Here is an 18,319-nt window from a genome sequence, read left to right on the forward strand (position 1 = left end):
GTGAGCATCCTTGAACACCGTTGGCCAGAAGAATCCGGCCTCTAGCACCTTAGCTGCTGTCCTGATTCCTCCAAAGTGACCGCCATACGCCGAAGCGTGACAAGCCTGCAAGACAGAAGATTGTTTGATCTCGGGGACGCATCTCCGGATCATGTTATCAAGGCATATTCTAAACAAGTAGGGCTCATCCCAGTAATACCATTGGCTTTCACGAAAGAATCTCTTCCTCTGGACCGATGACAGGTCGTGAGGAACAATACCACTGGCCAGGTAATTAGCATAGTCTGCATACCAAGGCGCTTCCTGATGAGTGGTAGCGAGCAGCTGCTCATCTGGAAAAGTTTCCAGAATTTCCTCAACTTTTACTACATTTTCAGCTCCTTCAAGTCATGATAGGTGATCAGCGACTTGATTTTCAGTGCCCTTGCGGTCACGAATTTCAAGATCGAACTCTTGCAGTAGCAACACCCAACGAATCAGGCGTGGCTTAGAGTCCTTCTTTTCTATTAAGTATCTAAGAGCTGCATGCTCAGTGTACACGATTACCTTGGATCCTATCAGATAGGAACGGAACTTGTCAAAAGCAAATACCACAGCTAGCATCTCCTTTTCTGTCACTGTGTAGTTCAACTGGGCTCCGCTCAGCGTCCTACTAGCATAGTAGATTGGGTGCATCAATTTGTCCTTCCGCTGGCCCAGCACTGCCCCCACCGCGTAGTCACTAGCATCACACATTAACTCGAACGGTTGCTCCCAGTTGGGGGCAACGATTATGGGTGCTGTGACCAGCCTTTGCTTCAACTCCTCAAAAGCTACCCTGCAATCATCAGAAAATACAAAAGGGTGATCTTTCTCTAACAACTTACAGAGAGGGTTGGCGATTTTGGAGAAGTCCTTAATGAACCTCCGGTAGAACCCGGCATGTCCAAGGAAGCTTCTTATGGCTTTGACTGAAGTTGGTGGCGGCAGCTTTGCTATGACATCAACCTTTGCTCTATCAACCTCTATTCCTTTGCTTGACACCTGGTGCCCCAAGACTATTCCTTCTTGTACCATGAAATGGCACTTTTCCCAATTCAGAACCAAGTTAGTCTCGATGCACCGTTTCAGCACACGCGTCAGATTCACTAGGCATTCCTCAAATGAATTCCCCACCACTGAGAAGTCATCCATGAACACCTCCATTATATCTTCTACCATGTCAGTGAATATGGCCATCATGCACCGTTGGAATGTGGCGGGTGCATTGCATAGGCCAAAGGGCATCCTCCTGAAGGCATAAATTCCGTATGGGCATGTGAAGGAGGTCTTTTCTCTATCCTCAGGGGCAATGGAGATCTGATTGTACCCTGAGTACCCATCCAAGAAGCAAAAGTGTGACATCCCTGCCAATCTATCCAGCATTTGATCAATGAAGGGAAGTGGGAAGTGGTCTTTCCTGGTGGCTAGATTCAACTTTCTGTAATCCATGCAAATTCTCCAGCCCGTGACGGTTCTTGTTGAGATAAGTTCATTGTTGTCATTCTTCACCATCGTCATGCCACCCTTTTTAGGCACACATTGAACTGGGCTAACCGAGCTACTGTCAGAAATTGGGAAAATGATTCCCGCATCCAACCACTTTATCACTTCCTTCTTCACCACCTCCTTCATATTTGGGTTCAGCCTCCTCTGATGTTCCCTTGAAGGTTTGTGCCCATCTTCCAGCAGAATCTTATGCATGCAATAGGCGGGGCTGATTCCCTTGATGTCTGCCATGGTCCACCCAATGGCAGTTTTGCACTCCTTTAGTACCTGTATAAGCTGCTTAACCTGCACATCTAACAAACCAGATGAGATAATAACAGGTAATGTGGAGTTGCGACCCAGAAACTCATACCTAAGGTGAGCTGGTAATGGCTTTAGTTCCAGCTTAGGTGGTTCTTCAATGGATGGTTTTGCTGGAGGAGTCTCTCTCTTTTCTAAGTGTAAAGGCTCAAACTCTAAATTTCTGTCCCAGAACCCTTTACCTTCCAATCCCAACACCCATTCCGCCAAATCCTCACCATTCACTTCATCCAAATTTGCCGAGCATGCAGTAAGGGGATCCTCAACCGTCAACGCCTCATCATCAGACTCTACAATTACATCCACTGCATCAATAAGAGAACAATTTGCGAACTCACTTGGTCGCCTCATCGATTTCTGCACATTGAATATAATTTCTTCATCATTGAGCCTCATCTTGAGCTCCCCAGTCTCGCAATCAATCAAAGCTCTCCCCGTGGCCAAGAATGGTCGTCCTAAGATTATAGGAATTTCTTCATCCACTTTGCAATCCAAGATTACAAAATCTGCAGGGAACACGAATTTCCCCACCTGAATAAGCACATCATCAAGGATCCCAAATGGACGCTTCACAGTCCTGTCGGCCAGCTGCAACAACATAGAGGTAGGTCTAGCTCTCCCAATGCCCAACCTCTTATAAATAACCAGGGGCATGAGATTAATGCTGGCCCCTAAATCACAGAGTGCCTTAGCAAAGGCAAAGTTCCCAATAGTGCATGGAATTGTAAAACTACCTGGATCATGGAATTGTAAAACTACCTGGATCAGATAGCTTTTCAGCAACAGGTCTAGATACCACTGCACTACAGGTCTGAGTAAGTGTCACTGTGGACAAGTCTTGAAAGTCAAACTTCCGAGACATCAAGTCCTTCATCATTTTAGCGTATCCAGGCATCTCCTTTAGAGCCTCAATCAATGGAATGTTTACCTGGATTTGTTTTAGCATCTCCAAGAACTTTTTATACTGCTCCTCCTTTTGATGCTTGGCCAACCTTTGTGGAAATGGTGCAGGAGGTCTTTTCTTCCCAATTTAGAGAGATTCTAGGGTTTATTACTTGGTGGCTAAGTCAACCTCTCCTTATAAATAGAGGGTTCTATTCCATTGTAATTCATCCCATAATCAATAAGAATTCCTCTCTCCCTACTTTTCTCTGCAATATTCTTCTTCTTCTTTTATTATTTTATAACACGTTATCAGCACGAGGCTCTAACAAATTGAGTAGAAGCTTTGGGATTGAGCATAATGATTGCCAAGTGTTCCATGAACTTTCTTCATGATTAAATTCTGGATTTAAGGTAAGTATCTTACTCTATTTTTCTCTTTTAGATTCTTGACATTCTATAATTTGATTTTAAATACAAGCAAAGACAATAAATCTTGATTTTAACTCTAATGGAGTTTGAAAGAAATTATAACCACCCAAAGTGGTAAAATTTCTATGCCTTGCCATGATCAAATTTATGTATGATTATGGGTACAAGAAGTGCATACCCGTCCCATTGAATTTGCTTCATTCTCATTCCCTTAAGAGAATGTGATAGCAGTATGTGATAAGTCTGAAAGAAGACAAAATTATTACCGTGAAGGTATCAATGGATGTGGACGTGGCAATAGACGAAATTATAATCGTCACCGTTGTGATAATGAGAATAATAAGGATTCTCAAAATAATCCTTCACTCTGTGAAAGTAATATTTGTCATCAATTTGACATGAGATTTTATAAAGCACATATAGATGATTTGGTCCATTCATGATGTGAACGTGACAACATCTGATTTATGAATACATATTCATTCTTGGAAGGATATGAACGTGCTAGTGGTGGTATATATACCACACAACCCTCTAGAAGGAGGTTTGAGATGATATAAGAAAATATTGTCATTATTATGGCATGAATGGTCATTGGTCACGTACCTATTGCACGCCAAAATATTTTGGCAATGTGATTATTAAAGAATAACATTTATGCAAGAAACATATCTTCCATATAATTATGACCATAACCATAATGGTATAACTTTCTCTTTAAAAGAGACATTCACCATATGGATGTTGATGAATATGTGGTAGTACCAAATTAATTGAGAGCTCTGGAAGAGCCAATTATTACTATTTTGGAGGAACACAGTTTATTACTAATAAGGTATTGTGTTGTAGTAAGTCTCAAAGAAACTTATTCAGTTTCCAAAGTATAGCGAAAGCGGTTGATTATATTGAGACTATAAATAAAGGAAAGATTTAATATCTCCTATAACTACAACTTGTAGCGAGGTGATATGTATGTGAAAAATTACCCGCTTTATTCTCCAGTTTATTCTACACAAAAAAAAGAATACCACAATAAAGTGGATGTTTATTGATATAAAAATCCATATCACAATAAACTTGGAGTTTATCGATAATTGCACACGTCATGGTGTAAACCTAGTCTTTATCAATATTGATAATTTATCCAGTTGGCATAATCAGTTTAGCCATATCAATTTAAGCATGATGTGCAAAAATAAAAAAGAATTCACATGGGTAAATATTAAAGAACTAGAAAGTTCTTTATGAATTCTCTTATGTTGTCTGTTCTCATTAATTAATATACCAACTAAAATTGGGATTGAATCCCATGAATGCTGGAAATATCAAAGGTGAATACGGGCCCATTCACCTGCCATGTATACCACATAAGATGCATCTATGAGATGGTTACATGTGCGATTATGTCACGACCCAATTCCCATACCCGGTCGTGATGGCGCCTCTCGTGAAGACAAGGCCAGCCAACTAACCCAAATCCTTTCACTAACAATTATTAAACATAAATGAATAGAAGATACAACTTAATGGCATTAGAAACTGTTAATTACTACCCGACCGGGGTGTCACAAGTCACGAGCATCTAAGGAAACCTTAACACAACTACAGGCCAATAAATATATACAAGTAAAATTTCTGGAAAACAAAAGACAACATCCGGTGCCGCGAACGCTAGCGGTCACCTTGCTCAGCTACAATAACAATACCTTCAATCCGCTAATAACCCGCTACCGGGTGAACGATACCTGCAACTGCACGCGAGGTGCAGGGAGTAAAGTGAGTACTTCCAACTCAGTGAGTAATAAGAGTAGATAATAACTGAGAGGCAAGAAATCACGTAAGATCACTCCATCATGCTATATAGGACAGTACAACCCTTTGAGAAAACAGTAAAACCGTGAAAAATCCTTTAGAAAATATCTGGCTCAGTTTAAAAACCTCTTTTGAAAATATCCTTTTCCAACAGTCAAGCAAATAAATGCGTAATCAGATAGTGCAAGTCCGCACATAAGTCAGCCCCTCGGGCAGCACTCAGTTAACAAATAACACCAGGGTATCTGGTAAACAGTGCACGAAGTAGCATGGATGCCAATGATATGAGAGTGCTGAATGTCATGCCACGTAGTACAAACAGGAACCAATGCATGAATGCAATGCAATGCACTTGACCGCTGCGGCGCGCAGCCCGATCCGTTTGGGTACCCGCGCTCACTGTGGGGGTTCAGACTCCGGAGGGGCTCCTACAGCCCAAGCGCAATATCAATATCACACCGCTCCGGCGTGCAGCCCGATCCATGCTCAGTCTAGAAATGCACATAAGCCACTTGGGCAATATCAAAATAACAGTTCTCAGTTCAAAACGTCAATAACATGTTGTTTAAGTTTTCAAATCTTAGAAAAATGGCTGAGTTTGCAAATTAGTATTAAAACCCTAGACCGAGATCAAATAGTGTGCACAAATAATGCGAAAACGGTGATATCAATCCCTGAAGGATTCACGTGTTGGCACGAAGCCCAAACATGGCAATCAGCCCAGATTATGATAATAACAAGTAGTTCAGTCAAATACGCGGTAAAAATCAACAACCGGGACGGACCAAGTCACAATCCCCAATGGTGCTCTACCCCACGCTCATATCCGGTATGCAAGTCACCTCAATACAGCACTATGGTGTGCAAATCCGGGGTTTCAGACCCTCAGGATATCATTTACAAGTATTACTCACCTCGAACCGGTGAAATCTCTAGCTCGCGACGCCTTTGCCCCTCAAATCGGCCTCCACGCGCGTCGAATCTAACNNNGATTCCTCGTCTCGCCACGAGTCTACACATACCAATTTTACCAAAATCGGAGTTCAAATGCCCTTTCAAAATCCGTTTTTACATCACAACTTTTCAAGCCCTAGCTTGACCCGTTTTTGATGAATTTTCCACAATTTACATGTAACTTTCTACCATAAACTCGAATATTTAGACCAAGGAACTTACCTCCAATCGATTCTCAGTCAAAGCCCTCGAAAATTCTCGCTCAAAGCTCTCAAAACCGCTTTAAAATGGTAGAAACCAACTCTTGTTCGCGGATGAAAACAATATAAAAAAAAACCCTTCTGTTACAGTTCTTTCCGCTTTTGCGGTCCTTTTGTCGCTTCTGCGACACCGCTTTTGCGGTTACTTATCCGCTTCTGCGGTTCCTTAACTTTTCCCCAAGACCGCTTCTGCAGTCAACCAATCGCGTAAGCGGGTCCGCTTTTGCGGAAAAATCTCCCAGGCCCATTTTCGCTTCTGCGTGACCGCTTCTGCGGTCCATTTCCGCAGAAGCGGAAATACCAGGTACCAGATCCTTCAGCAGCCTTTAAACTCCAAATTTCATCCCGTTAACCATCTGAAACCACCCCGAGGCCCCCGGGACCTCAGCCAAAGGCACCAACATATCCCAATACATCATACGAACTTGCTCCAATCATCAAAACACACCTAACAACACTAAAATCATCAATTCACATCGGATTCAAGCCTAAGTTCTTCAAGAACTTCCGAAATGCACTTTCGATCAAAAACCCGACCAAACGATGTCCGAATGACCTGAAAATTTGCACACATATCCAAAATCACTTAACGAAGCTACAGCAACTCTCGGAATTCCATTCCGACCGTCGGGTCAAAATCTCACCTATCAACCGGAATTCGTCAAAATACTAACTTCGCCAATTCAAGCCTAATTCTACACCGGGCCTCCAAAATCAATTCCGATCGCACTCCCAAGTCACAAATCATCCCCCGAAGCTAACCGAATCACCGGAAATCACATCCGAGCCTTCTAACTCATAAGTCAACGTCCGGTTGACCTTTCCAACTTAAGCCTTCCTTAAAGAGACTAAGTGTCTCATTTCCTATCCAAACCAATTCAATTCAACTATAACTCACTCGTTGCTGATAATGAAACATGAAGAAGCAGTAAATGGGGGAAACGGGGCTGTAATACATGAGACGACGGATCGGGTCGTCACAGATTATTATTAATCCGCAACATGGTGTTTGCGAGGTAACTTGCTCAATAATTTGATTTAGAGCATAATTTCCAGATTTTTTGTTCAAGATATCATCTTGATAAGTTGGTTTACATCACAGTTGGTTTAGCAAAAGAATTTATTGAGTGCCTCCACTTAATAGCTAAACTATTGCTTATGAGAACAAAGTTATCTATATCAGTTTGATATACGTTATATACGAAAGTATATTACATTCTCCCCTCACAAGTGGTTCAGGGTCAGGAACCAAATAATTTATCTTATTATTATTGATGTGCGGTGTATATTTTGATTAACACCATAACGCACAAAGATGGGTTCCCAAAGTTGAGGAAGCATGTTAGTTTTTCTAACATGAGGGGGAGAGATGATAACATATGATAAAAAGTTACGCGGAATGAATTGTCATTTGTACATCTAGATCCTCGAATAAAATAATATGAACTTGAAGTTCATAAAAGGATAATTCATCTGAAATATATTGCAAAACATGCCAGACGCATTTGATGACCCAAAGAAAGTAACTATATTCTCACTGCAAATGCTCCTATTAGAATAAGTCCTAGAAGGACAAAGTCTATGGTACGCTTAAAGCGTATAGACAAATCGATTTCAAATAAACTTCTTGATAAAGAAGATGAGCAAATGATCAAAATGATCATAACAAATGAGGCAAGTGATCTTGAAGATCACATGACATAACACTTCACAAAATCTCAAGAGAGATTCAGGTACCTGAATATATGAACGAAGAGATCTCTATGTTATGTCATTATGAAAATATATTGAAACTGATATAAAATGTTTGTCTACGACATCTATGATAGTGCTAAGTATAGATGAGGATCTTAAATCTGTCGCTTACAGACACAAAAATATTGGCCAAATAGAAGAGACACAATTCAAATAGAATTGGTTTCATATGAAAGCCATGTAGTTTTGAACATGTAGTTCAAACACTTGAAAGTATAAAGTCAATGATATATGCAATCAGTTTTCGATATCTTATTTGTCTAGCATGACATAAAAATTTGATATGCATCTAAAGTCTACTATATGGCTTATATGACTTAACTTATGTGACAATCCATGAAGGATTTAAGTTGCTTGAAGCGTATACAATTCTTGATCTTGAAGTACCACTTCCTCAGTGCAGTTTGTGCACAAATGTATCTTGCTATAACTATATGCATGATAATATGATAGCAAGATTTTTCACCCCTATGTGAAGATATTAAAATGATGATTCCAACAAGATCATATGAAGACAATACATCTATCAGGGATGATGATTTCAAGGTGAAACAAATTCGTTGAAGTTAATATGGCTGATATTGTTTATCAAATATCTACCAACGATCTTTTGAAGATGGTGCACAAGATTGGAATGCAAATGCTTAAGGATGTGAATTGATGCTCTAATCAGGGGGAGTTAATACGCGTTGTACTCTTTTTCCCTTACAAGGTTTTGTCCCACTGGATTTTCCTTGCAAGGTTTTTAACGAGGCAACCAAACGGCGTATTTCTAAACATGTGTACTCTTTTTCCTTCTCTAGAATTTTTTCCCCACTGGGTTTTATTTTAGTTAAGGTTTTAACGAGGCACATTATCTGTTGAATAGACATTCAAGGGGGAGTGTTATAAATAGAATTCTATTTATGGTGAATGTCCATATTTAGAGAGATTCTAGGGTTTATTACTTGGTGGCTAAGTCAACCTCTCCCTATAAATAGAGGGTTCTATTCCATTGTAATTCATCCCATAATCAATAAGAATTCTCTCTCTCTACTTTTGTATGCAATATTCTTCTTCTTCTTTTATTGGTCACAACAAAATATAACATTTTTCCTTTATCGGTCTTCGAGTAGATCTTATCATTAATCATTAGCGGTTGAAGCATCGAATTTAATACGAGATTTCCAAATTCGACAATTAGCCTTGGCTATTCGACAACGAGTAAGATACCATCTTTTTTGAAAAGTTTATTTGCCCTCAAATCTCAATCTATTGATTGATTCAAAAAATCATTAACAAAGGTGTTTGAAAAGAATCGAATTCTATTGACAAAGTAATAAAAGAATATCCCATTATTCACTTTTTTAAAGAAAACCAGACTTTAATTTAATCTTTTTCTCAAATAAATACAGAAGAAGAAACAGACTCAAAACTGACACGCACACACGCATTCAAAAGAAACGGAACACACACGAGTCAGTTGCAAAAAGGAGATTTTTCACACACACACACACACGCAGCGATCCATCCAAAATGAGCGGAAGCGAAGGAAGCTCCGGCTCCGCTGCCGGTGGCGGAGAAGCTGTCGCATCGGTAGCAGCGTCAACGGAGAAGAAGAAAGAGAAGTCAAGAGTAAGCAAAACATCGCAAATTCTATGGCACGCTCACCATAACGATGCAGCTGCCGTTCGGAAGCTTCTAGAAGAAGATCGGACGCTTGTTCAAGCTAGGGATTACGATAATCGCACTCCGCTTCATGTCGCGGCGTTACATGGCTGGATCGATGTTGCGAAGTGCTTGATCGATTATGGCGCCGACGTCAACGCTCAGGATCGTTGGAGAAACACGGTAAGATTTGTTCATTTGCTTATTTTTGGTAAATTTTGCGTAGTACATGTTATGCGTATACACTTGTATTAGTTGTGTGTGTATATATGAATCTGATAATTGGTAGTATTACAGTAATTTGTTTTACCTGTTACTGATTGTGGAGCAATTATAACAGCTGTTGATTTCTTAGTAATAAAAAAGCTGCTGCTATTTTCTCATGAATCTTACTGAAACTTTATCTTCTTAATGAAACAAAAATTTGGAATTTGAATTTGAGTCTTCAGCTATTAAATGATGTCTTGTGGTAAGTTTCAATGCTACCCCGATTCGACTATTCCACCAGACATTGGCACTTCCCGCCAGCACAGGCAGATGGGAAGATATCACCTAGCAGGATTTGAGCTCTTGTCTCCAATATTTTCGCCCACTTCATTTATCACTAGGCCACATCCTTGGGTGCTGGTTCAATCATGTTATTTTGTAATTAGTAGGAATAGTTTTTACATTGTTAGCTGTAACTGACCTTGTTTAGAGGCATTGATGATCCAATTGATAGTTCATTTATGAATGCATGTAAAATTAAGAGTGTGATTTAAAAGAGTGCTGGTTATCCGCTTTTCCTAGGAGAATCGAATGCCATCCATATCTCTCTGGTTTTGTGTGTTCATCTACATTTTGAATCTTTTCCATATGCCTGTTGTGACACTGACTTTTCTGTGCAATCCTTGACTCAGTCAGTTTCACTAATCTGCTGTTTTTATCTAAGTTTTCAATTGTTTGTGATAGCCTCTAGCCGATGCAGAAGGAGCTAAGAAACATGGCATGATTGAATTGTTAAAGACATATGGTGGACTATCTTATGTGAGTTTCACTCCTGTCCTTTTGATATATCTAATATCTCGTAATGGTCATTTGCCATTTGAAAAAGCTTGTAGTTATCGGCATTTGATGCATCAACTTGTTCTTAGGTTAAAAGATGTATTAGCTAGCATATTTATTGGGCTCCTACCTCTGTTGCCATCCAGGTCTGTGGTTGATGATTTAGCGGAGTTGTTTATTAACTAACTGATCTTGTTCTTAAATTTCCCTTGTTATTAGAGGCCATGCTTGATTTGCAGTTCAGTCCTAAAGCTAGGTGCAGCATAATTTGGGCGCTATGCCTCTCCTAGTTAGCGGTTTTGGTGTAGTCACCAAGGTTCTAAGGGTGCACAAGTAGCAATGAATTGCTTTTCTATGGCGAAGAGGGGCTGCTGAACAGTAGAAAGAACCAGCAAAGTGATATATTAATTGTTAAGCAAATGTTATGGAAGACTTATCCCACACGGAAAAAGAAAGGATTCCATATGGAAGTATATGTTAATGTTAGTAATTAGGAACAGGAATTGGAAACTTAGCATCAGAAAACTAATCAATAAATCTACAAGTAAGAAACTTAAAACTACTCAATTTCACCCATTTGCTCTAGCCTTGTTGAGTAGACTTAACTAGATTTCAGCTCTTTTCTTTTGTATAACTTCTACATATACGCGAGACTTTCCCAAATCCAAAAAGTTTTTAACTTTATCGAAAAGTTGTCATTGACATTAGCCTTTCTTCATCCGGAATGGCAATGGGGCGGGGCGCACCGCACCGCACCGCACCGCATAGGCTGTAACCGGCCCCGCACCCGCATTGCCCTATTTGCATCCCTATTCTTCATAAGCACAATCTTTAACATTTTTGGCTTAAACTCCTAGCAAAAGCTTGACGCTTTTCTACGTTTTTCACCTTTAGAAACAGTGAATCTTTTCCTGGTTTTGCTCTCTTTTTAAGTATAATTGTTGATTGATATATGCAGTCATGATATATTCTCCATTTCAGTCAAACTATCTTGTTGATTGTTGATTACCTAGGCAAGAGACAGCTATTGGATGTTGACCCAGACCATATGTAGATTGATGGCTTGATTTAGTAGATCATTTACCTAAGTTGGGCAAAAATCTTATACTTTGCAAATAACTGATTGGTGCTTTCGCCTTAACAACGAGCCGAGAGCTAATGGTTGTTGGTTGCTACTACTATAGTAAGAAAATAACTGAACAGCCTTGTGCAAGATGTGCAATTCATATCTTCCAAGTTATTGAACACCTTTCTTATCTTTGTCTTGTTCAGCCACTTGGCCCACTTCAAGATTTTCTTTACAAAATAATTAAGAATTACTTGATTTTTTCTGAATATGCAAATAATGTCTTCAGAGGATTTGTCTTTGAGAGCCTCTAATTTATTAAGATAATGCTACAGGGGCAAAATGGAAGCCATTTTTGAACCAAGGGCTGTTCCACCCCCTCTACCAAAGAAGTGTGACTGGGAGATTGATCCTGCTGAGCTGGACTTCTCAAATTCTGTAATCATTGGGAAGGTATGATTTGCTTTTGCTATGTTAGAAGTGACTGCTAATAAGCTTGTTGGAGGTTAAATTGAAGTCTGTTTAACCTTATCCAGTGTCTTTTCAAATGAATTGGCAACTTAGTATAAAGATAGCTACTCTTGCACTTCTTTTTTGTGTTTTTTAAATAAAAGCTTTTTACCTCTGTGACTGATCGTCTTTTCTGAACAGGTTTATCCAAAAACATGTAATTGAAGCTGAGTTTGTGATGGCTAAGCTAATATTTGTTCTGTGGAGTGTTGTCGAATGAAAAAACTCAACTGCGTTAAGCTTTTTAATTAAAAAGATGTGAATACTTATATAGAATATAATTAGTTCTGCAGTGTGTTTAGCATTTCATTGCATTCCAAATTAGAAAGTGCCTCATAATCAGGAAAGACGGACCATTTTTTGTGTTTGGGGCTGTCAGCCGAGGTGTTTTCCGACTGGCGCTTTCCCTTAGTAATTTTATGTTCTGTCTATAGTTTAAGAACTGTACTAGCAGTCGTACCCACGCGATGTGCGGTCAATATTAATTAAATTAAATTTTGATCGGGCTTGTTTGAACAAATTAGATCGTATTACTTTAATAAATTTCAATTGTCATCTTATTTGTCAATGTGATATACTCAATAATAAAATCGCTATTAAATTAAGGGGACTTATATATTCATTGAATAACTTTTTTGTTCTATATTTTTCTTTATTCTATTATCCAATGTTTAGTATTTTTACATTGTTAATAGAAATTTTTATTAGCATATTACTTTGTTTAATATTTTTGTCTACTGCTTTCTTTTAATTTTCGTTTTTTATTATAAAATATTTTATTTTATTATTTTATAGATATTTAAATTCAAAAACTATAACCAATAATTAATTATTAACTAAATAACTAATTATTAACTACTTATGCCATGTGACTTTTTTCTAAGCTGCCACTTAGCTTAAGGAGAGTTCTTTTTCCTCTCCTTTTATTAAAATATAGATATAGATATCCTATTGTTCTCAATAATATTATCTGAAATTTAATGATTAAAATCTCTATTAAATTAATGAGACCAGGGCCGGCTCTAACGTTGTTTCAAGTAAGGCGTTTGCCTTAGGCCCCCAATTTTTTTTAGAAATAATAGGTTTATAGGTATTTAAAAAAATAATGTTTAGTACTTTTCATACAAAAGTACAGTTTTTCTATAACAGTTGCCTCGAAGAAAAGAAGTTTTTCAAGATTATAATTGATAAAAACTTACCTAAGATTAACAATGTCTCAAGATAGATTAAATGGGTTGGCTATATTATCAATTGAAAAGGAATTATTAGAGGAAATCGATTATAAAAAATAAATTTATTAACAACTTTGCATCTCGATATACATCATAAATTTCTTTTAAAATTAAAAATTTAGGCCTCAATTAAACTTTGGCTTTAGGCCACACATGTGTTTGAGCCGCCCCTGACTGAGACTTATATAGGCATCGAATAACTTTTTTGTTCTGTATTTTTCTTTATTATATTATCCGATACTTAGTGTTATTGCATTGTTAATAGAAAGTTTTATTAGTATATTACTTTATTTAAATTTTTGTATGCTACTTTCTTTTTATAATATAATAGAAGATATATATTCTGCCAATCTATTATTCTCAATAATATTTTCTGAATGAATAAACTTTTTATTTTTAAAAAAGAAAAACAAAAATTATTGAAAAAGAACAATGAAATTTTAAATTGGAAGTTTTTTTATTTATTTTTTATTTTAAAATAATTTAAAAACTCCAACTTGAAACTACTTTCCAATTTGAATGGACAGTTTTTCTTTAATTTTTTTTTTGTTATAAAATATTTATGTTATTATTTTATAGATATTTAAATTCAAAAACAATAACCAATAACTAAGTATTAACTAAATAACTAATTATTAACTACTTATGCCATGTGGCTTTTTTCTAGGTTGCCACTTGGCTTAAGAAGAGGGCTTTTTCCTCTCCTTTTAATAATATATAGATGAGATGATTCTATTTCCTTTATTAACCTTAATATGAAGCTATTATATTCCTGGGCCTACCCACAAGAAAAAAGAGGACAGTCTCTGGTGCGAACTTGGCTGTCCATTTTGCTTCAACCCGTTTATCTTTTTAACTATTTTTTTATACTGTCGTGCTTGATTCTAATTGTTTAATCTGCTTCTTATCCTGGTCAAGGATTTACCAGTGAGGTTGCTATTTATGTATCTAATATGGAAGCTGATATTGATAGGGGTCTTTTGGTGAGATATTAAAAGCTTGCTGGCGCGGAACACCTGTAGCTATTAAGCGCATCCTCCCAAACCTTTCAGATGATCGATTGGTGATGTAAGTTTCCTTGGGGGGTTAGCACTACAATATCTTGTATATATGATTTTGTTATGTTTTTGCTGTCATTAAATCTTACCTTAATAAAACAAAATATGTTGTGCTATCTTTGTTGTCTGCTATTGTTGTCAAGTTTCACAGTTTTTCTTTTTCTTTTTTGGGAGGTGGTTGTGGGGTGGAGTGATGGGGAAGTAGGATGGGAACTTATTTGGTCTCCTATGTTATATTTTGACCTTTAAAGCTTTCCATGTCCTTGACCAAAATAATTATATTAACAAGAAGATGCTGCTTTTGCAAACAAGTCACATCCTCTAATGGTCAATCAGTCATAGGAGTAGCATATTTGCAAAGAATAAGGTTTCTATTTACTCTGCTAATATTGTAAGCAGACCCGAAATTAAGTGGGTCAAGAAGCTTCATATGTTACCTAAGGCTGTCAACATTCCCAATTCACAATGGTTTTTCTTTAAGCTTGATACAGATTTATATAATTTTAGATGTAGGCTGTTACTTAGACCCTCTGCAGTTGATTAATTTTTGATATTTTACTATTTTATGGGTTCTGCCTGATTTAATTCCTTTCTTGCAGTCAGGATTTCAGGCATGAGGTAAATTTGTTGGTGAAGCTCCGTCATCCAAATATAGTGCAATTTCTTGGAGCTGTTACCGAGAAAAAACCTTTAATGTTAATAACTGAATACTTAAGGGGGGTATGTGGTTATCCTTTTTCCCTATATTTTGAAGTGAACATTGAAGTATTCTCTTTATATTATGAAGTACCTTTGCTGATTTGATGCATATATTTGTTGTAGGGTGATCTGCATCAGCACCTCAAGGAAAAAGGTGCTCTTAGTCCATCGACAGCAATCAATTTTGCTATGGATATAGCAAGGTAGTCGGATATAGCATTCCATACTTCGTTTTCCTTGAAAAACTCAAAATTCTCTTGATGTCTTCTGATTCTTGAAACTCATATGTGCTATGTTTTGAGTTGCCTACCTGCCCCGACTGATGTGGTCATCATGATTGATGGACTAAATGTCACTCGGTCTGTTGTGATTTACCTTCTGTTCAAAACTCATCTTATTGACAGTTAGCTGGTCTTTTGAACTTTTTGTTGGGGAAATGCAAAAAGTGCATCCAGGAAATGGTCCTGATGACGTGAACAAGTTACTATACTCTCACTAGCTCTTTCTGACCTGTGGCATAGCTTCTGTGATTTTCGTCGTCATACCATTTTATGAGAAATGCTGTTGTTATCTGGCATTTTAGCCCAAGATTGCAATGCCTGGTTTTATTTAAAAAAAGGAATTGCAATGCATAGTTTACTTATGTAATGTTTGATGTTTCTGTGGGCAGAGGCATGACTTATCTTCACAATGAGCCAAATGTTATAATCCACAGAGATCTAAAGCCCAGGTCTGTTTTTCTCTCAACATGATTCTGCTATATGTTACATGTTGCTATTCACCTATGGGGATAATATTGTTTAATGAGAATGATGCTACCTTTTTATTGCTATGATTCAATTAGCTTTGGTACTGAATGTGTCAATGTTTCTAGGAATGTTCTTCTAGTCAACTCCAATGCAGACCATTTGAAAGTTGGAGACTTTGGATTAAGCAAACTAATCAGGGTTCAGAACTCCCATGATGTTTATAAAATGACGGGGGAGACGGGGAGCTGTAAGTGACAATTTCATATTTCTCCCTCGAATGATTGACATATTCTTTCAAATGTGTTATTTATTTGTGATATCTTTTTGTATAATCGAAAAATAGATCGCTATATGGCCCCTGAAGTTTTCAAGCACCGGAAATATGACAAGAAAGTCGACGTGTTCTCTTTCGCAATGATCTTATATGAGGTAATTCTGACTTTTGGGCTCTGCCTGTTAGGATTAGGTATAACATGATTGATGAAACAAATAACTTGTCAATGAATTTTCTACTGGTGCAGATGCTAGAAGGTGATCCACCATTATCCCACTATGAACCATATGAAGCAGCCAAGTACGTGGCAGAAGGACACAGACCTATTTTCAGGGCAAAAGGTTTTACCCCAGAATTGAAAGAGTAAGTGCAAACTGGATCTAGATACTCCCACTTTTGAAGCATATATCTTTAGCTATGTATGACACAATGAATAAATTAATGGATGGGGTGGGGGTTACAACATGGACAAATGTGGCACAGTTAGAAGATGAGCTATAATATCGCAGGAGCACAGTGCAGTAGCTGGGTGTATTAAAAGCATTTAAAGGTACTAATGCATGATAAATATTCTGGTAGGGGTGGAATAATGGATTACTTGCTGTGAAGTTCCTTGTGGTCTGGCCCTTCCCCGGACCCCGCGCATAGCGGGAGCTTAGTGCACCGGGCTGCCCTTTTCTTTTTTTTTTTTGGGTTGTGAAGTTCCTCTTTCAGTGAGCTGTAGGCATCCTAACTGCAGAGAAAATACAAAATAACTATGAAGGAGAGTAACTACTGAAGCAACATAAGCAGCATGTTAAAGTTCTTTGTTATTAGACTTGATCAGCAAACTTTCTTTGCCACTAGAGCATGGGAAAATTATCCTATGGTTTAGAGAAGAGATCATTTTAGATTGAGATGATGGAACTGTGCGCAAATATCTGCAGAGTGGGCTTTGGTAAATATAGATGTCCAGATCAATTTGGTCCACGTGTTTTGGATGGGCTTTGGAATAAAAAGGAGAAACCAGTGTGAGATCATGTTTTTAGTTTTTTTATTATTATTATTTACCCAACCACACTGATATGACAATTGTGTAGAAGCATCTATTAGATCTCTTGTGACCTTAGGCTTCATATGTGCACTGCAAGGTTTATTTCTTTTGACTATTTGCCAAGGCAAAAAGATGGTGGTCAGGGCTTTGTTTTGCTAAATTCAACTAAATTTTTGCAGGTTGGTGGAGCAGTGTTGGGCACCAGATATGAACCAGAGACCTTCATTTTTGGAGATTCTGAAAAGACTTGAAAAAATTAAAGAAGCTTTACCCTCAGAGCATCATTGGCACATTTTCACTTCATGACATCGAATTCAAGACTTGACCACATATTAAGTTGAATTCTCCCATCAAACTTGCTTTTGAGATTGATATTTTCGTATGATTGTGCATAGGATCAACTGGCTAGGGTCTGCAAAAACTGTTGCTGTACCAATTCCTTATTCTCCACTCGACGTTCCAGCTATGGTTGCTGTAGATTTGTTCATTTTCCCGAATATACCCAAATAGAACTGTGTGGTCAATAGACCTGTAACAAAATTTATTAGTTCTGGTTGTCAGATTTTCTATCCTCAATTCATCAGTATTTTTTTTTTAATTCCCAGTTGTGTACTTGAAAATGAACGTAGCAACTGTATTCTGTTTTTGCCCTTTGTTACTCTTTGGTTAAATGATAAAACTCAAGACGGTTCTAGTAGGAAATTCATAGTACTTTATTATAGGTTACAGACATCACTGGTCCAAAGCAAAGCTAAAAATGTCTTGTGAGGGAAGAAGTTAAAAAGAATTCACTGATTTATCTATTCACCCGTTCATTCTTCTAGAGAAAAGAGTTACTTCATAAATTGCTTGCATTGACAGTTACTGTATTTCTTCTATTGCTAAGCATGTTTTGTTCCCAGTCCAACTATTAGATTTGTCAATTCTGCAGCTGCGGAAAGGGTGAAGAGCAAATACTACACTCTGTCCCATTTTATATGACGGTGTTTACTATTTATTTTTTGATTTCTTTTATTTACTACATTTTTGATACCTAGGAAAATACAATTTTTTATTTCTTTCTTATTTCGCAGTGAGGGCATGAA

The 18,319-nt window shown here is 37.7% G+C and overlaps 1 protein-coding gene across 1 annotated transcript; it reads left to right on the forward strand.

Annotated features, from left to right (window-relative positions):
• The first annotated feature begins 9,193 nt into the window (after positions 1-9,193).
• On the forward strand, positions 9,194-17,936 carry LOC109214569 (serine/threonine-protein kinase STY46). The gene is given in 12 exon segments (XM_019378507.1): positions 9,194-9,752; positions 10,521-10,595; positions 12,015-12,032; positions 12,034-12,132; positions 14,395-14,489; positions 15,079-15,199; positions 15,302-15,381; positions 15,849-15,908; positions 16,053-16,174; positions 16,271-16,356; positions 16,449-16,564; positions 17,414-17,936. Coding segments are annotated over 12 exon segments (1,314 nt in total). The 5' UTR covers positions 9,194-9,437; the 3' UTR covers positions 17,541-17,936.
• Positions 17,937-18,319: the final 383 nt, after the last annotated feature.

This window comes from Nicotiana attenuata, unplaced genomic scaffold (assembly GCF_001879085.1).
Source record: "Nicotiana attenuata strain UT unplaced genomic scaffold, NIATTr2, whole genome shotgun sequence".
NCBI lineage: Eukaryota > Viridiplantae > Streptophyta > Magnoliopsida > Solanales > Solanaceae > Nicotiana > Nicotiana attenuata.